Below are 19,691 nucleotides of genomic sequence, written 5' to 3' on the forward strand. Positions count from 1 at the left end.
GTAGAACAGAAATTGCATCTCCATTTTTTATACGAGGAAACAAACACAAGAGCGGATCAGTGACTTGCTAAAGTACGCATGTGCCAAGACTAGAAACTGAGTCTCCTGAGTAAATATGATTGAATTGAATGAATGAATCTCTGCTACCTCCTTGCCAGGAACGGGGTGCGGCTGTCTATGGCTGCGGTAGGGTGTGTGTCATCCGACGAGATCCTTCAGGGAAGAATAGAAGTCCTGGGTTTGGTAGCCGTCAGCCCGGCCTGTGCTTCCCTCAGCCCTGGGTCTCCTTACCTGTTCGGCACGTTTCTGCAAGACTCTATGCAGGCTTTTGCAGGAAATCTTATTTTCAGGATCAAGGGGAGCTGCAAAGTCGTAATGACGCAGGACTTGCAAAAATTCTTTGATCTCTGGGTAGTTACTGAACCGGTCTGGGTGGTATTGCTTAACCATACCCACAGTCCTACTGACTGCCCGGTAGACATTTCTTTCCTTTCTCATCTGCAGTGGCAAATGGAGTTTTTTTAAAATCAATCATTCAACCGTATTTATCGAGCACTTACTCTGTGCAGAATGCTGGTCTGTGTGGGGGAGTACAGTATAACAGAGTCGGGAGAAACGGTGCTCTTGTAATGTTGCTCTAAACTTATCCTGAAATCCTTTGTTCTTTTAATAAGAACAGCTTTTAATAGAGAAGCAGCGTGGCTCAGTGGAAAGAGCCCGGGCTTGGGAATCAGAGGTCGTGGGTTCGTATCCCGACTCTGCTCCTTGTCAGCTCTGTGACTGTGGGCAAGTCGCTTCACTTCTCTGTGCCTCGGTTCCCTCATCTGTAAAATGGGGATGAAGACTGTGAGCCTCACGTGGGACAACCTCATTCCCCTGTATCTATCCCAGCACTTAGAACAGCGCGCTGCACTTAGTAAGCGCTTGACAAATACCAACATTATTATTAATAAGGTGTCTTCTTTAGGTGCCTTCCCTCTTCAGGAACTTGATGTTAAATTGTTCGAGGGGGACGGGGACTGGAAGCTACTTTCCAATCCGAGGGGTGATGTACCAGAAGCTTGAATCGTGTGGATATTTATTTGTTACCGATTTATTTATCCACTTATGTTTAGCATTTACACCTAAACGTGTGAACATTTAGCTACTGTATCCCTTTAGGTTGGCTCCTCTTTACATTAGATGGCCAGCTCCCTGGGGGCAGGCATCATGTCAAACACCGGTTTGTCCCTCAAGAGTCTAGGTTAGTGACTCAATACTGTTGATTTTGATGACCTTGGATAACCCAGTGGGGCCTCGGCTACTTGGCAAACGGGCTAAAGACATCTTGCCCCTGGAGACAAAACTGTCTGCCTCCGACAACCAAACTCAGTGAGTTAGAGAACTCTACTAAATAAAAAACAGGTCGCCGTCACCTATCTTCGGAACCTATCTAGCCCTGCCTGGCGGTGTAATTGCACCCTCAAAATTGTGTTATTTGTTAAGTGCTTACTATGTGCCAGGCACCATACTAAGCGCTGGCGTGGACACTAGCACCCTGCCCCACATGGGGCTCACAGTCTTCATCCCCATTTTACAAAAGAGATACCTGAGGTCCAGAGAAGTGAAGTGACTTACCCAAGGTCACACAGCAGACAAGCGGCGGAGCCAGAATGAGACCCCAGGTCCTTCTGACTCCCAGCCCCATGCTCTATCCACTAGGCCGCTCTGAAAACTCTGCCATGACTACAGGTGTCTTTACTGTCCCCATAAGTGAGATCTGAAGAGCTGTCTGGAGTTATGCTCTGACTGGGAAAGATTAATCAACTCCTGTGTATTCCGATGCTTGTTTCAACAATGGCCCTCACTCAGTCAATCGGTGGTATTTACTGAGCGCTTACTGTGGGCAGAAAACTGTACCAGGTGCTTGGAAGAGTACAGTACTAAAGAGCAGGCACGGATGATTCCTGCTCACAAGGATTTTACAGACTAGGCAGGGAGACATCTATTAAAATAAATTAATCATTCCCACAGTTCTTAGGAATTGAGCAAAACAATCAGCCCATTTTGGTCATCTACGAGGCCTAATGTCCGCCCAATCCCCGGCAATGGGGATTACTTCTCTGCAACTGTTGTTAGCCGACGGCCTTATGGTCCCTTGGAGGAGCCCGTTCACTACTCATTTCCTCTTTTCCAGTAAGCCTCAGACTGCTTTCAGGGTTTCCTTCCTAAGTGAACTCACCAGTCTGCGACCATCAAGTTGAATTTATAGATCCGCATAGTTCCCTGCAGTTATTTTTGCTTTATTTTGCTCAGAAATGCTGACATTTGTTGATTGCAGATATTGCAACGGAAGCTGATGCGTAAGAACCACGTGAAGATACGGGGGCCAAAATCAATCAGTTAATCAATTGGATTTGTTGAGCGCTTACTGTTTGTAGAGCACTGTACTACGCATTTTGGGGGCATACAATATAAGTGAATTGGTAGGCGTGTTCCCTGCCCAAAATGAGCCTAGGGTCTAGAGGGGGAGATGGAGAAAAGAGTCCCTTGGACAGATCCCAGGGTCTCTCTCTAAGAGGCGGCTCTTCACACTTTTTTATATAGTATTTGTACAGTGATTATTATGTGTCAAACTGTTCTGAGCACTGGGGTAGACACAAATGAATTAGGTTGGACGCAGTTCCTGTCCCACACGGGGTTCTCAGTCTAAGCAGGAGGGAACACTTTGTGATTCCCAGTCTTCCAGGAATCGCAAGAGGGATACTGATCTTTGCTAAGAAGAAGAAGCTGAAGACCACCCCTCTGACTAAATCACACATGTGGACAGCAACCTGCCCTTCCAGAGCAGAGGAGATTGTTCTTCCCTAAAACATAAGCATATTTTGCCTCTCTTCTTTGATATGGTTTTGACCACAACTCCAAAGACAGGACTGTGCAGTGCTTTCTCTGTCTCTGGAGTGTAAGTGGCTGAACATTCCTACTTTCCAGAGTTACGAGACAGGGGGAATGCAAAGTTAAGGACTCTGATTCAAAGAAATGATAGGAAAAACTTAAAGGACCCCGGATCCCATTATGGACCATTACCTTAAAGCTTAGAATGACAAACAAAGAAGAAAAGAGGGCAGAGAAACCAAAAGAAGCCATATTTTTGATTATAAATACCCATGAAAAGTCTTCGCCAGAGCTGAAGTTCAGTGGGCTTAGCTCTAACAAGTGAAGAATAGGCACATAAAATGGAAAGGGCACTAGGGAGGAGACCCTGATAATAGTCAGAGGAATATACAAAAAAACTTCCCCAACTCCAATCCTATTTATTGCATCAAAAACAAAAAAAACACATGCTGAAGCCACCCAACCCATTTTCCAGTCAGAATGCTGACAAGGGCCCAATTGCCCTTTCCCTTCCTTAATGAGTAGATTAAAAAGAAACTTTTAAATATATCCAAGAGGCATGAACCTCCAAACAGGACCCAGAATCAAGCGTAATTTGCACAGCTATATTTTTTATGGTATTTGTTAAATTCTTACTACGTTCGAGGCGCTCTAAGCTCTCGGGGAGATACAAGCTAATCAGGTTAGACACAGTCCCTGTCCCACATGAGGCTCACAGTTTTCATCTCTATTTTACAGATGAGGTAACTGAGGCCCAGAGAAGTGAAGTAACTTGCCCAAGGTCACAGAGCAGACAAGTGGCAGTCAGGATTACAATCCAGGTCTTTCTGGGTTAGATTATTATTTAATATAATATAATGCAATATTATATATTGTACTATGATATATATATAATTATATATATATAATTACACTGTTTTCAATTTTCAAGACCTTTACCCCTGTCCCTTTTAATCCCTCCAGTTTTACCTGAAGAATTAATTCCAGTTCCCTTTTCCGAATCCCCAAAGCAGCAGGCGGGGACCCAACCAATACCCAGATGACAGTTTTGCCTGACAAAAACAAGCTTTCCTTTTCCAGGCTGGGGAGTTACATTTTCCTTGCAAACTGCAGGAAACACAAGCTACTCGTTTTTCACAAGCGCCTTGCTCAGCAGGCTAATAAAGCACATTTGCTCTCTGTGAAGAATCTGGACCTGGAAAGTCCCACTAGAGCAATGGGGAACAGGGTTCCCTTCATACATAGCCGAACCCAGATAACTGCTGCTATAACAACCACTCAACTTGACTGCCCAGTGATGATATAATGGGGGTGATAATGGATCCCAGCAATGGTGAATACGGTAAAACTTGCCCACCAATCCAGTTAACTCTCTTTAACCTTCAAACTAGAACAATCCAAGACCTTAAAGAAATGGAATATATTCTACTGACCAGTTTCTAAACTTTAATAAATGTTTTGCTAATTGCAGCATACAGTCCTCCCTCTCTTCCCCATCTCGTGAAAATGGACAAAAAAAGATAAAACCAAAAAATGAAATGAAAATCATCTATTTTACAATATAGTAATGGTATATAACCCTAGGTACAGAAAATCAAGTGATATGCAAATTAATTTGAGACTTTCTAGCCAGTCAATATTTTTAGTATCACAATATTTGGCATGAAGAATACAGACTAATCCATTCAACAGCAAAACTCATACATTGGGAAGATTAAATTCTATTACTTCTTGGCTTTATCTTCTGGGTTTCCCTGTTTTCTCATCTATAAAACCTACCCTTTAAAAATCTCACACGGATATTATATGCATTAATTAATTCATAAAGTGTTTTGAACTCCTTAGTGATTGGAGGTATATAAATAAAAGATGACATCACTATTATAAAAATGTATTAAAGATGATTAACTCAACTACTACCAAAGAATAAAAACCTATCCTTTCAGCTGACTAAATGCTTAAGCTGCATTGTTCAGTAAGTACCATATTCCATTTCATATAGTGGTTTCATTATTTATTGGTTCTGTTATTTTTTTTTCTGTCGTGGATCCCCACATATAATAATAATAATAACTAATATTTATGGTAGCTGTTAAGCGCTTTCTATGTGCCAGGAGCTGTTTTAAACACTGCAGTAGATACAAGGTAATCGGGTTAGATATAGTCCTTGTCCCACATGGGCCTCACTGTTCTACTCCCTAGTTTACAGATGAGGTAATTGAAGCATGGAGAAGTGAAGTGACTTGTCCAAGGTCACAGAGCAGACAAGTGACAGATCCAGGATTAGAACCTAAATCCTTGTGAATCCCAAGAGCATGGTCTATCAGCTAGGCCATGCTGCTTCTCTTCTGTATATATATGTGTGTGTGTGTGTGTGTGTGTGTCCATATATACAGAGATATATATTTGTACTCTCCAAAATGCTTAGTATAGTGCTCTGCAGACGGTAAGAGCTCAATAAGTACGATTGATTGATCTAAACTCAAAGACGAGCCCTTGATTTCTCCTCTTCCAACCCCAGAATTCTCTGTCACTGACTGAAGTGAGAGCAAAACAGCCAGGGTAACCGGGCCTCATTTCTGCCAACCGATCTTCAGTCTCTACGTCCTCCATCTGTTGTGGGTCTGTTTACAGTACAAGTGGCCTAAATGGAACGGCAGCCTTAAGCTGCTAAGACCAAATGTTTCAATTCCATTTTAATATCCTCTTAAACGGAGATCCATGAATGGCCCAAGAAGAAAACCAGGCCAAAACGCCCCCTTGTACATTACTATTTCTTCAGAGAGTCTCACTACAAAGCAGATTTTACTTATAGATATGGATCCAAAATGACCCAAAATTTAGAGTCCAAAACGGATCCATCAATTAACCAATGGTAATTATTTAGGACTTACTATATGCAGAGCACTTGTACCAAGCATTTGGGAGAGAAGAGCACAACAGAGTTTTGGTAGACACAATTCCTGCCCATAATGAACTTACAGCCTGGAGAGGGAGACGGAACTTAATATAAATGATTAATTTATGTCAATTGGACATTTTATTCTATTTTTCATTCCTTCCTATTTGTTTCACCCTCCCTTCTCTTCTAGTCTTTCTTGCTCCTCTATTAAAATTCTGGCATTTAGTAAGCATTAACTAGGTGCCAAGCCCTGGTAAGCACTGGGGGAGATTCAAGAGAATCAGATTGGGCTGTCCCTCCCTCTGACGGGATTCATGAGAAGTAGCATGGCCTATTGGCAAGAGCACGGGCTTGGAGAGTCAGAGGACGTGGGTTCTCATCCCAACTCCGCCACCATGTCTGCTGTGTGACCTTGGGCAAGTCATTTCACTTCGACTTTGAGCCCCAAGTGGGACAACCTGATTAACTTGTATCTACCCCATGCTGAGAACAGTGCTTGGCACATAGTAAGCTCTTTAAAAAAATACCATAATTGTCATTATTGTTATTATTATCATTATTTACCTTGTCCTTGGGCTAAATGAAACATCTTTGTCAGGCACCTCAACTTTTATTTCTATCTGTTGTTCTTTTTTATTTAAATGGTATGTATTAATTACTGTACTAAGCACTGGGATAGGTACAGACCCAAGCCAGGTCCCACTTGGGGCTCAAAGTCTTAAACCCCATTTTACAGATGAGGTAACTGAGGCCCAGAGAAGTTAAGTGACTTGACCAGGGTCACACAGCAGACAAGTGGCAGAGCTGGGATTAGACCCCAGGTGCTTTTGACTGCCAGGATCGTGCTCTATCTACTACGCCCACTGCTTCTCTCACTGACTTCTCATTTTAACCTAGGACGACCTAACTGCTTGCATCCACCCTGTTTCCTCTCAGTTAGTTAAATAGGCAGGCTGAGTTCCTCAAGGTTTACCCTTTTCCCTTAGGTTTCAAGTAATTGGCTCCCCCTGCCTTTTGACTCCAGGGTCCTCTTGCTGGTTCCTATCTTTGAGGCAAACAGATGATTATTATTAAGAATAGTTCTAATAATAACAGTGGTATTTGTTAAGCTCTTACTATGTGCCAGGCACTGTACTAAGTGGTGAGGTGGAGACAAGCAAATTGAGTTGGACAGAGTCCCTGCCCCACGTGAGGTGCACAGCCTCAATCCCCATTTTACAGATGAGGTAACAGGCACAGAGAAGTCAAGTGATTTGCCCAAGATCACACAGCAGACAAGTGGCAGAGCCGGGATTAGAACGCACGACCTTCTGACTCCCATACATGTCCTCTATCCACTACGCCCTGCTGCTGTTGCTCTTTAGGGGGGAAAGCATGTAACAAAACAGTTCTAATAGTGTAGAAAATATTGAATAAGAATAGGGCTTTGTACAAGCTCCTTAAAGCTTCTGAAAGAATGTCTTTGCTGTGCTTCAGAAACTACAGAATCCAAAATTTAGAGTAACGGCTTACGGGATTAAAATTCAAAACATGGGACTGTACCACAGAGTAAAGGACGATTGGGAGCTACTGTCGGAATTCAGTATGTTAATCCAAATGATAAACACTTGCAATGGAATAACCGCAGTGTTTACACTTGATTTGCCTATATTTGATTTTCACATCTTAATTTATGCACTCTTTTAGACCCTGCCCACATGCTATTAGTAGATGCTGCATAACAAGCTCTGTTATACACCATGTCAATCTGTAATTGCCCCCTGTTGATTCACTCATTGAAATAATTGGACAAACAATGTATCTTCTCCAATTAGCCCATTTGCTATGATTAGTAGACTGAAGTCTCTGCAGCAAAAGAAACAGAGGGCAAAGTAATGATTCCTATTTCTCTTCTTGGGGAAAGAAAAGTCATCCAACAGAAAATGTTTTGCAGAAAAATTTATTTTCTGGGGGGAAAAATGATTCCGCTATAAAACTTCCAGTATTTGCTAGCCCTAGCCCCAAATTCAGATCAATGGAATTTACTGAGTGCTTACTGTGTGCAGGGCACTGTACTTAAGGTCTTGGGAGAGTACAATCCAAAAGAGTTGATAAGCACGTTCCCTGCCTACATAGAGCTTACAGTCTAGTGGAAGAGACCGATATTAAGATAAATTACAGATAGGCACATTTGTGTGGTGGGACTGAATATCAAGTGCTTAAAGGGGATTATTTATATTCATGTCTGTCTGTCTTTAGACCATAAGCTCACGGTGGGCAGGGAACCTGCCTAGCAACTCTGTTGAACTGTAAACTCTAAGTACAGTGCTCTGCACACAGAAAACGCTCAATAAATACCATCGGTTGATCGATTGATAGGGAGAAAAGTAAATGAGGGCTTAGTCGGGGAAGGCCCCTGGAGGGTGACGTGACTTTAGTAAGGCTGTGAAAGTGGGGAGGGCTGGTCTGTCGTAATCGAAATAATGATTACGGTATTTGTTAAGTGCTTACTATGTGCCAAGCACTGTTCTACTCACTGGGGTAGATACAATATGAAGGTGGGAGGGAAGGGGGGAGTTCCAGTCCAGAGGGAGGATGTGGGCGAGGGGCCGGCCGTGAGATTGACGAGACTGAGGTAAAGTGAGTAAGTTGGCGTTCGATGAGTGAAGTGGGCCCGCTGAGCTGTCTTAGGAAATCAGTGATGGAAAGTTTCATTCTCTTTAAGAATGCTAAAATCTAACGCTCTCACTAGACCCGGACCTCCAGTGAGCAGTGGGTCAGGGTTTCATGGTGTAAGCACTCAAAGGGAAATCAAATTCATTCGTTTTCAGGCCCCAAGGCAAATTTATGATGGGAGCAACATTCCCTAATTTAGGTTTGATTTCACGATCACTAAGGAACTGCCTCTTGTGACCGATCCATCTATTTTATATTTACCAGTAAATTCACCGACACGCAGAGATAAAGACTATCATATTACACTATCGGCACATGGAAATCTAGCGGGGCTTTGTTCTTTTTTCTTTTAAAAGCTTTCCAGATTAATCTCTAAAAGAACTGGTCTCCAGAAACTTTGTATCAACATTAATGGGCACAAATTCCAAAGTTTTAAGAACTCCAAAGTAGTCAAGCTATACTGTTTTGACACACGTTGTTTCGTTAACAGTACCCAACGAAGAGCAGCAAAATACTGAAAATGTTAATGACTGAAGTTATCTGCTCCATGAAAAAGTGCTCTTTTCTACTGCCTGCTATGAATCACGTTTTTAGAAGTGAAACTTAGTGCTTTGAACACAATATGACGCCAGTGAATGGCTTTATCAGATCTGTCTGTGGAAGGCAACTCATTCTAAAGTATTCTGCTTGATCTGAAACATTAATTCAAATCTGAAAAATGTGTAACATTGGCAGAGATCCAGGAAAACATTTAAACTGCTAGTCTACTTAAAATTTACCCAAACTATAGCTAGACTAGTGCAATACGATTTAATAAGAGGGAGTTGGAAGTACAGAAAACAATTTCCTCCTCATTTTAGATAGCTTTTTTTTATTGAACTACTACTCATAAGAGTCCCTTTATTTTTTCACTCATATTCCGCCTCTAAATAGGTTAGGTCAGTTATTGTCCTTAAATCCACATCATTTTATTTGACAACCTGGGGAGGATATTTCATCGTGAACCATAAAGACAATGGACTCTTCCTGTTCTCTCATTTGATTTTCTTTTCCCTGCAGGTAGAAAAATTAACCAGTGCACGCTGATGGCTGGGTAAGCAGTTTCCAGGAAATAAATGTTTCTGGAATTATAGGCAACCCCAAAATATGTCATCTAAACCAAGCTGTGGAGGTAAAGAAATGAAGAGATGCAGTAGGAAAAAAAAAAGGCTAGGGGGTCTGTAAAAAGGAAAATCTCAATTTCTACAAAATTGAAGTTTAACATTTTAGCGCATGCTCATAATCCAAAAGACAAAATCTAATCCACCCCTTCATTTCACATCCCGGATCCAAAAGCATCCTGCACACTAAATATACTTGCTAGTTTGCGGCCTAATGCATCGCTTGGACTGGGCCTCCTGTATCTTGGAAATACAAAGAAAAATAGCTAGCAGATTGTGGCAAAGGGAAGAGACAAAAAAGAATACTCTTGATCATGGAGGAATTATTTTCCTTTTTCCAATGACATCCCATCTATTTCAGTCAGAAGCCTATAGGAAAGTGAGCTCTGAGTAAGAACAAAAGCAAAGCCTAATTGAATATGTCAACATCCAGCTGTGTACAAGAGGTCCAAAACACATCGCAATAGTCAAGCCAATGTTCCCATTTCCTCTTACATAACCTACTAATATTTTGCTAGTATATCCATGATGAAATTCGAATTGGTGGCTTGCAAATAAATTCATTTTGGAAGCTCGCTTTAGAACTTAACTGGCCTAAATTAGTAAATTATTAATTCACTCTACTCTGTGGGTTGTAAAGAATTATCCTGTCATTCATTCTTTTTCTGATGAACAAATTGAAGTCAAGTGGCTTCATCTAAGGATATTTATGGCTTGAAATGAAGATATTTCATTCAGGATTATGTATTTTCCTGGCAGAGAAGATCTGCTTGCCTGAAAGATAGATTCCTAATTACCTAGCAATTGGAAATATATTTTAAAATTTCAAATTCTATTCAGTGTTGCTCTCTCAATTTCTGATAACACAACTTTCAGAAGTCACACATACTAATAACAACAACAGTGATAATAAGTGTTTGTTAAGCACTTACAATTGTATTGTACTCTCCCAAGTACAGTGCTCTGCACAGAGTAAGTGCTCATTGACTGACTGATGTCTGCTGGGGTAGAAAGAAGATAATTGGGCCAGGCACAGTCCCTGTCCTACATGGGGCTCCCAATCTAAGGATGATAGGTAAAGACAAAAATATTCCAGTGATTATCTGTCCTAAGAGTGTGTTCTGCATTTTACTGCCACAACGTACCACTTGAGAGAAGCCTTTCCTGAAGTAAACCTGTGTTTTTCTAGACTGTAAGCTGGCTGTGGGCAGGGAATGTGGTGTTATATTAGACTCCCTCAGGCACTAAGTACAGTGCTCTTAGCAAAGTTAGAGCTCAATCAATTTGACTGAATGAATGAATGAGGGAGAGCAGGTATTTCATCCTCATTTTACAGATGAGGGACCCGAGGACCAGAGAAGTTAAGTTACTTGCCCAGGTCTTACAGCAGGGAAGTGGTAGAACCGAGATTAGAACCCAGGTCCTCCGACTCCCAGGCCTGGGCTGTTTCCACAAGACCACCTTGTTTCTGTTATGACAACTTCTTCAGGTCTAAGGACAATCTCATAAGACTGAGGGGACAGGAGAACAAAGAAAGTAATCCAGATGGGGTCTGGATTTCACCAAGTAATGCCTGGTGAGGTTAGAACTAGGGATGAAGATGGGTCCAGCCAAGGTCCGAGCAGCGAATCACTGAGACCACACTTCAGCCACCCATAAACTTTCCAGAAATTTGTGTGTGTACGTGTGTCACAAGGGACACTTCAAAGCCCTCTGAAGGCAGGGGGAAATGCAACAATCTGGTCACTGCAGAAATATAAATAGAAACATAAAACCCTTGCCTTGAGTACAGAAATGCCTAAGATACCGCAAACATTTGCCATTAAAGTAATCTACTGAATATTTCTGACCTACTTAGTTTTAACACAAAAACTTGGGGATTCAATCTTTATAGTGCCAAATTCAAAGCGACAGAGTCCAGATACTCGTGCTACTTTTATTGTTTAAAAACTACTTGCTGCTTGCTATTGGCGGCTCTGATTAAAAACGGAGTGGGATGAATATTGTAACAATGATCTAAAATGGAATCATTCGATTATCCATGTAATTTACCCATGCCATAGCTGCTCGTTAGAAGTAATAATCAAAATTTGGCTGCCTTCTGTTCATATAGTTGTTTCCTAAATCTGTGCTCTGCACAGAGTAGACAGTAAATACTAATCATCAATATATCCTGTTACTTACAATCTCCAGGCGAAACTCAAAATCACTCATGCTCACCTAATGTCATTTCCTCAATTCAATCGATCGCAGGTATTTATTGAGTGCTTACAGTGTACAGAGCACTGTACTAAGTGTTTGGGAGAATAAATACGACAGTTTGGTAGACCTGTTTCCAGTTTAAGTATTCTTCTCCAGAAGTTTGACAGTATCTCTTCTTCGGTCACCATACGTACCCAAAGATGGTAAAATAAAACAACAGCTTATTTCTTCCTTCTTTCTGGAGACTTCTATAGAGTTTTCCCTGCCCACGTGTGTGACTAGCAGAGATGTTTTTTGGGTAATATCTAAATGTCTTCCTCGGTATTATTAACGTCGTAGTGTCTATGTGACTGATACGGTACCCAATCGATACCAACAGGCTGCATAGTTAAGACCTCAATCCATCTCCAGTATCTGCTGCATTTTGATCACGTTTCTAAAACACAGTTGCTCTTACATTTCTCTTGCTAAACCCGCCCTGAGCTTCACTCATCCCTTTCACTCATTTACCTCTTCGTTCACAGTCTTGTGGCTTCTGATACCTTTTCCTTACAATGAATTGAAAATTCTTTCAAAATAATCTCCATTGCCACCGATAAAATTCAGGCTCAATCTGAACTCTCGCCACTGATTCCCTTTCATTTCCATACCAACTCCTTAACTTCTTGTGACTTTGAAGAAAGTGCACAATTCTAGTTTTGGATGTCCGAATAAAATGTAATTTCAACCAAAAATACTTTACTAAAGACAAACGATATGCCTTCTACTCAAGCAAAAGAACATATCATCTTCAGGGACTCACGACACTCGCCCAGAAACAACAAAATACATATGAGGGAGCAGAAAATGTAATTTTCTAACTTTGTTATTCGCATTCAAAACAACATCCAAAATTAATGTGTTCAGAACAATTCAGCCTGGTGGTCACATTTAAAATTCATAATTCAGAAAACGTATTTTCATAATTCAGAAAATGTATTTTAATGAGAATCAGAAGATCCTGACCCTTAAGAAGCCTTTCTGAAATTCCACCCTCTTTAGGAAGCTTGATTTGATTTGCTTTTCTCCTTGGGCATCGTCCTTTGGAATCGTGTCTGCATTTTTCCACCCATAACATTTTACGCCCACGTGCTGAGATGATGTTCTTTGGTACAGGCCGATTTACACGTTCTACTATTTGAGCGACTTTCTTCATAGCTGTAAATTATCTGTTTCCCCTTTGCTAAGATTGCGAGCTCCCTGTGAAGAGGGATCATGATTTCTCTCTTTAATGGACTACCAATGAGTCAATAAGATTTAAATACCTGCGGTTTGCAAGGCGCTGCCCTAAGTGCCTGGTGGAATGCAAGAGAAGTTCTATACACGATCCTACCCTCAAAGAGTTTACAATCTAGCAGGGGATCCAGGCAATTAAATACACTCCAGATAGGCGGAAGTAACAGAGTGCTTTAAATAGCCGGGCATTTCCGCTTGAGGCACAGTTGAATGGGTATCATTGGGGGCTTTTGGCTCGTCATGGGCAGGGAATGTGCCTGTTAGGCTATCATGGTGTACTCTCCCAAGTGCTTAGTATAGTGTTCAGCACATGGTAAGCCCTCCATAAATATGACTAACTGGAAAATAGGGTGGGGGGTGCAGAACAAGAAAAGTGCCTGGAGCAGTAATGTGAAGTATAGACTGGAGATAGATGCGCCATTACAAGACCCAAGCACTTAGCGCAATGCCCTGTACACTAAAAGTACTCAATAAATATCGACGAAGTCTCCTGTCGGGTCCGACGGATGAGCCTCGGTTCCGAGACGCCCGGAGAACCAGTGCGCAATAATCGATAACGGTGCTACTAGCTTGGATGGCCTGATCACATTTTTCCACCCCTGCCAATCAGGATCCCACTGGGGCACGGGATGCCACGGGCAGGTCGGAAGGCAGGTTGTAACATACCGAGAAGGGTACGCACGGTTGGGTCCACGTCGGCCGACCAAGGGGAGAATTGGAACTGAACCCAAGGCGGAGACCAAAAGCCCACACGGAATTCTTAGACTGTCTCCCACCCACTCCCGCTTAGCTCCCGTGATCAGACGAGAACAGGTACGATTTGACTGGCTGATTGCTGGAAAATTTTTATACTGCAGATGACTCGGTTTGACTTTGAATCACATATAAACCTCCTGGGTTGTTGGTTTTTTTAGTTGTGTTTTTTAACGTGTTTCTATGGAACGTACTGAAATGAAAACTGACAGGCTAAATATACCCGAGCTGAGCTTCGATTATTTACATAACAAATCAACATCTTTAAAATCCCGATATCTTCTTCTGACAGATAGAATGATATTTTATTTCAACGTGAAATGCAATAAAAACTATAATTCGTCGATCAGCCGCCATAGTTACAATGTTCCTGAAACCAGATCTTTAGGTTGCGGCATTTTTAAACCTCCTACTGAATGAGTAAAACTTCTCCCGAAAGATTCACTCTAATTGCAGGTCGCTTCAAGAAGCATCCCGCTGATAGGCAGTCTCTGCACAGAAAACCCAGCACCAAGAGAAGTCAGGAAGCCTTTTGGCACCAAACTCCACGTAACTTTTCCCTTGCGAGATCGGTGTGGGCAGGGGATGTGTCCACCATCTCTGTCATATGCTATATTGTACTCTCCCAAGCATTCAGTACAGTCTTCTGAACACAGTAAGCGTTCAATAAATACAACTATTTGCTGGACTGATTGATTGTTTGACTGAGAGCTCCACAGTGGCTCTGTTTAAGCCCCGAGGAAGGCACCTCAAGCTTCTTCCGCCTGGCTTGGTAGGTTGGGAAGTAAATACGGCAGCGTCAGAGAGATGAATGTGGAAGACTGCTGTCTGTGGTCAACGCGCTAAAGCTCCATTAGTAAAGTACTGTCTTTTCCCCAAGTCCTAAAGTGCCCAGTGAGGCTCATATATGACTCTGGGCTGAAGAGATCTAAACAGAGACTTCAGTGGCTGTTCTACAAGGGAAGTCAGTTTAGCAACTCCTAAATTCTGCAATATTCTAGGCCACTTCAATATTAATGTTTCTCATATATATCATCTATGTTTATCCCGCTCATTAGCTCTAACTATAGGGCTGAAAGGAATGTGAAATACCCTTTAATTCATCGACCTGGATTCGAGGACAATACTGCCATATATCCAGTCCTTTTTTTTTTTTTTTTGAATACTCTACGCCTAAGGATCTATAAGTTAAAACCAGATGTATTACTCCTGAAATGGAGGAAAAAATGGTCAAAATCTTTAAAGGTAGGTGACAGAGCAAACATCTTTGCGACGATCTTTAACCGATTCCAGTTCAGTCAGATATATTTAAAACGAGGAGTTTACAATAAAAGTTAACTTGAAGTATGAATGAACTCACCCGATTTTCGTCTTATCTTTTAATTTAGATGAAGAAACCGTTTTTGTTTTCTTGCCTTCCTTGTCCTTTGGCTTGGATTTCATCCTTCTACCTTTCTTTTCCTCTTTTCCTTCAGTGGACACGCTGGGGAAGTTTTCGGGGCTCATTACCCGTGGAATGTTTCGCTCCCCTCTCTCCTTGGCTTTCGCGATTGCCTCTGATATTATTCGATTGGCCTTTTCTTGCTTGCTTTCGGATTCCACCTTTTTTTTCTGTTTCTTCTCTGACATGGCCCTCACCTGGGTATTCGGCAACTTAGTAAATACTCCAGAACCATCGGTCTTCTTGGACGAGGGAGGCTGAAAGAACGAAAATATCTTTTATGGAAGATGCCAGAGTCCACTTAAAACAGTTTGAATAAATATTTAAATTTATTCCATCATGATTACATAAAACGTCAAACAATAGAAGCCCAGATGAAACTGCAGTAAACCAACAGTAAATAGTCTGTTAAACCAAAAGACTGGTCGAAAAACAGATTCATTGTTGTTTTTATGCGGATTCTACTTTCAAAAGAGACTAGAAGAAACAAATTCACCAACATCCCGGTAGCATTCTCTGCCACCTCTTACAGTCACTTCGGTTTTTAATTTTTTTTCTTTTCTTGCATTTTAAACACAACTTGTCTTTCTCTTCCTATTCAAGCAGTCTAGAGAACTATTAAAAGTAAAGCATCGTCAGACCTAAAAATAGTGGCAGTTTCAATTTAGTTCAGCTCGCATCGATACAATTTAATCATCAAACAATTTGTAAAATCCAACCCTGTATTTCACCGCCAAAAAAAATTGGGTCTCTGTGAAATCAAGTGAACGACATTGTTCTTTTTTGTTTTTTTTTTAATTCACAGTTGGCATCAGTAAACAGCCTGTGCGTATTTCCCTTTTTTAAAAATGAAATAAAGTTTCTGCCTTTACTTGAAAGAGTTAATCTTCACATTTTTTTGTTCCTTGGGCATTGTAATTCCCTCGCTCAAACAATTCAGAAGAGAAAGAAAGTGCAATACTTGGACTTCTGCATTGAAATAAAGAATTTCAAAACGTCAAAAAGGCAGGTCCAACATTTGTTAATAGGAATGACAAGAATTTCCTCTTCAATCACACACACAAACGCACACGCACACACAACTGAGCCGATCACAGTTTTGCTATGTTCTCACCCGTAAACATGCCTTTGACTACGGCACAGAGCAAAAACACCAGGAATTTCCCAACACATTTTGAGGCCAGATCCAGTGCGCTTCACTGGGTACATTTTCTATACGTGCCTCATCAAAGGCTTCCCAGCGGGGCTTGCAAGCGATGGGAGAGGAGGCACGGTTTCAGCTCGCCCGCGAAAATGCCACCTTAAGGCCTACAGGCTATAACAAATAACCAAGACCCGAGAAAACAGCAACAAGCTCAAGATGGCGATGCAGTTCGACTCCCGCAGCAGCAGCAGCAGCAGCAGCAGCAGCCAGTAATAAGGAAGGTTATTCAATCCCATTAGCCTTTTAGCCCAAAGAACCCCTCCTCCTCCCACTCATTCAGGCTCTCACTTACCCTTCCTCTTGGCCTCTTCACTGAAGACATTTTTGGCGGCAGACAAAGCCTTGCCCTCCGCTTTTTCACTACCCCGGGCAGTGCTCAAGAGAAAAGCATTGAGACAAGATTGCTAAATGGCCTATTTAGCAAGCTGCAACCAAGATACGCATAACCCGCCACAGATACACGTTCTGACTTAGCCACATATTTCTTCCTTGACAAGTACACATCCTACTCAGGTATGACAGAGCGTGTCGACCTCTCTTAGAGGGCTGAGTTTCCACGATAGCTGGAAGCAGATAGCCAGATTCCAACAAAGCACAGAAAGAAATGAATGCACAAAGCATCAAAATGCATCAGCATGAATATTAGAGATGTCGTTAAAAATACTGACTCCTTCTGCGGAAGTAGGCCAGCAGATGGTGCTACCAGTTATTATTCCATTAGACTCCGCAACTTAACCCCCTACGGACCACCGCCGTTCTTCCCTACATGTGGCCCGCCCGTTAACTCTTCCTCTACCAATTTTTGCAGCAGAACAGAGCGTTTGCAAAATCCAGGGAATTACTGTCTTGATGCAAAATGGATCCTCAGCAGTGTTTTCGCTTTCAAGACCCAAAGGCCTCGGGCAATATCCTGAGGGGGAGAAATACAGCAGCTCTTTATGAAAGGCTCATTTTTTTAAAAAAAAAAAAATTGCTTAGAAAATCAAAGGGTTAAAGGATGGGTCACTATAATGGTCAGATGCGGTCCCTCTGAAGTAATCCGGAGAAAAATAGGTTTCCTAGAACAGGTTATTCATTTGCATAGGAAATACGGCTATGCTCGAAAATCCGTTTGCCAAAAAATTCAAAAACACAGAACTGATTTAGTTTTGGCTCACTATCCTTCATGCAATAGGGAGCCGAGTCAATGACAGACTCCCAACCAACACTTCGTGATTTTCTTCATAAAGTGAAATACTGTATGAATAAAAGCTTGTGACACAATCTTCGGACTGTTAACAAGTTCACCTTTCATTAAAAAAGAAAAAACCCTGAAAAATGTACAAATAAATCCTCCCACTAAACTACCTCTCCCCCACACTACCTCCCAACGGGAGTCCATTCAAAAATTGAACCTTATTTCTTCAAAAGTATTTAAAGGTATAGTAAAAATAAATTTAGAAAACCTGCTATTCATTAAAATATGAATAAGCAAAACAGTGCTAGAAATTATATGAATATCCTTAAGACAGCCTAAAAACAAAGTAGGTTCTGTTTGGGATAGGGACTGAGTCCGAGCTCATTCTCTTGAATCTCCTCCAGTACTTAGCTCAGAGACTAGTAGGTGCGCAATAAAAACCAAAGTATCGATTCTTCGTTTGATCGTGGCTAATCACCAGGCCCCTTCGGCCTCAGTTCCCACCTCAAACTGAAGAAAGATTTCTTTCCTTGCATGATGCTTTTGAAGGGCTGGAAAAAGGAAAAGTATAATCTGCTGTGTTTAGTTTTAGCAAAATGATTTAGCCCTTTAATAACCCAGAGGATATTCAGTATCCATAGGGCCTAATGAATAGGAACTGTGGATGGGAATCCCTGTCTCTGAGATCTTCTACGTGGGCAGGGTGACTTTTCTTTTTTTTTATGGCATTTGCCAGGCACCGTACGAAGCGCTGGGGCCGACACAAGCTAAACAGGTTGGGCACAGCTCATGTCCCACAGGGGGCTCACGATCTTAATCCCCATTTTACAGATGAGGTAACGAAGGCAAGGGAAGTGAAGTGACTTGCCTAAGGCCACCCAGCAGACATTTGGTGGAGGTGGGACTAGATCCCGGGTCCTTCTGACTCCCAGGCCCGTTCTCCATCCACTAGGCCACGTTGATTAACTAGTTCCCACTAGTGACCCTGAGTCAGCCAGACAGGGCGTTTGAACGGTCAGATCTGCGTTCCCCTTGGCAGAGAGTTCCCGGGTCCTGACACCTCCAGAGATTTATGCGCCCTATCACTGAACAATATTGACATCCTGCTGCCCGATTCATCCTGCAATGATTTCCCAGGCAAAGCCTAGGCAAGTGGCAATCAGTGAGCCTCTGGGTTTACCTAACAGCCAAGCAGCAGGATAAATGGGACAGACGAGACGGCAATAACACATTGGCAGAGGACCTAAAGTGTTTCCAAGCTTCCCGGGTTAATTGCCTGGCAGACAGAGCCCAATTTAGGGCGAAAGCGAGGGGTTAAATGAAGCAAAAGTCATCTACGAAGGGGGGGATCTTTTGAAAGGATCTTAGATTCTTTATTATTGAATGGCTTCCTTAAAACATCCCTGGGATGCGAGGAGGGCATCGCTATTCTATCTCCTGCAAGACAAAATGGCCACTAGAGGTAAGTCCATTTCTTGGCCAAAACATAGTCAACTGTCAACCCAGCAGTACAACTCAACAGCTCCTGACTCTGCTCTGTCCTCAAACTGAGGGGAAGAAAAAGAACCGGAAGAAAGAAGGATACACTAAAGATTCACACCCCTAAATTAGTCATTCATTTTGGGTCTAACAGCTAAAAAGGCCCAAAGGATTTGGGGCAGCTTTGGGAAGGGACCTGATGCGGGGCCTTAAAATTAGGAGCCAGTAGAGACGGGCGTCCAAAATTAACCAACTCTGTTGCAGCTCTCTGCAGGTAAATGAAGAATAAAAACATCTTAATGGACATATACAGTAGTACGTATGTGTGCAGGGAATTTGGTTATGAAAATCTTTGGAGTACGATCTGTTGAAAATTTGTTTTACCTACACAATACCTGCCTAATTTCACTAGTAACTCACTATCTCAGAGAAATTTTCCTAAATTAACACTAAAAATTTACCCGAGAATGTTTGTCTTTAAAGATACAAGGCAAATGATCGTGATTAAAAAAATGAACTGGGAAAGCAAATTTTAGCCTGCTCAGGGTACGTGAAGGAAGGATTTAATG

At 41.9% G+C, this 19,691-nt stretch overlaps 1 protein-coding gene across 8 annotated transcripts in view; it reads right to left on the reverse strand.

Annotated features, from left to right (window-relative positions):
* CHD9 (chromodomain helicase DNA binding protein 9) overlaps positions 1–19,691 on the reverse strand; it is a 208,292-nt gene that overhangs the window by 84,642 nt on the left and 103,959 nt on the right. For 5 of the 8 annotated variants that reach the window (XM_029075871.2, XM_016226833.3, XM_016226832.3 and 2 more), the window contains one exon: positions 15,182–15,519. In XM_029075871.2, the coding sequence (XP_028931704.1) occupies positions 15,182–15,519 (338 nt within the window). Of the gene's footprint in view, positions 1–15,181; positions 15,520–16,376; positions 16,509–16,758; positions 17,053–19,691 lie in introns of those variants that run through there. The other 3 variants (XM_029075877.1, XM_029075872.1, XM_029075874.2) reach the window with 2 other exon arrangements.

The sequence above is a fragment of the Ornithorhynchus anatinus genome, chromosome 11 (genome assembly GCF_004115215.2).
Source record: "Ornithorhynchus anatinus isolate Pmale09 chromosome 11, mOrnAna1.pri.v4, whole genome shotgun sequence".
Classification (NCBI taxonomy): Eukaryota; Metazoa; Chordata; class Mammalia; order Monotremata; family Ornithorhynchidae; genus Ornithorhynchus; species Ornithorhynchus anatinus.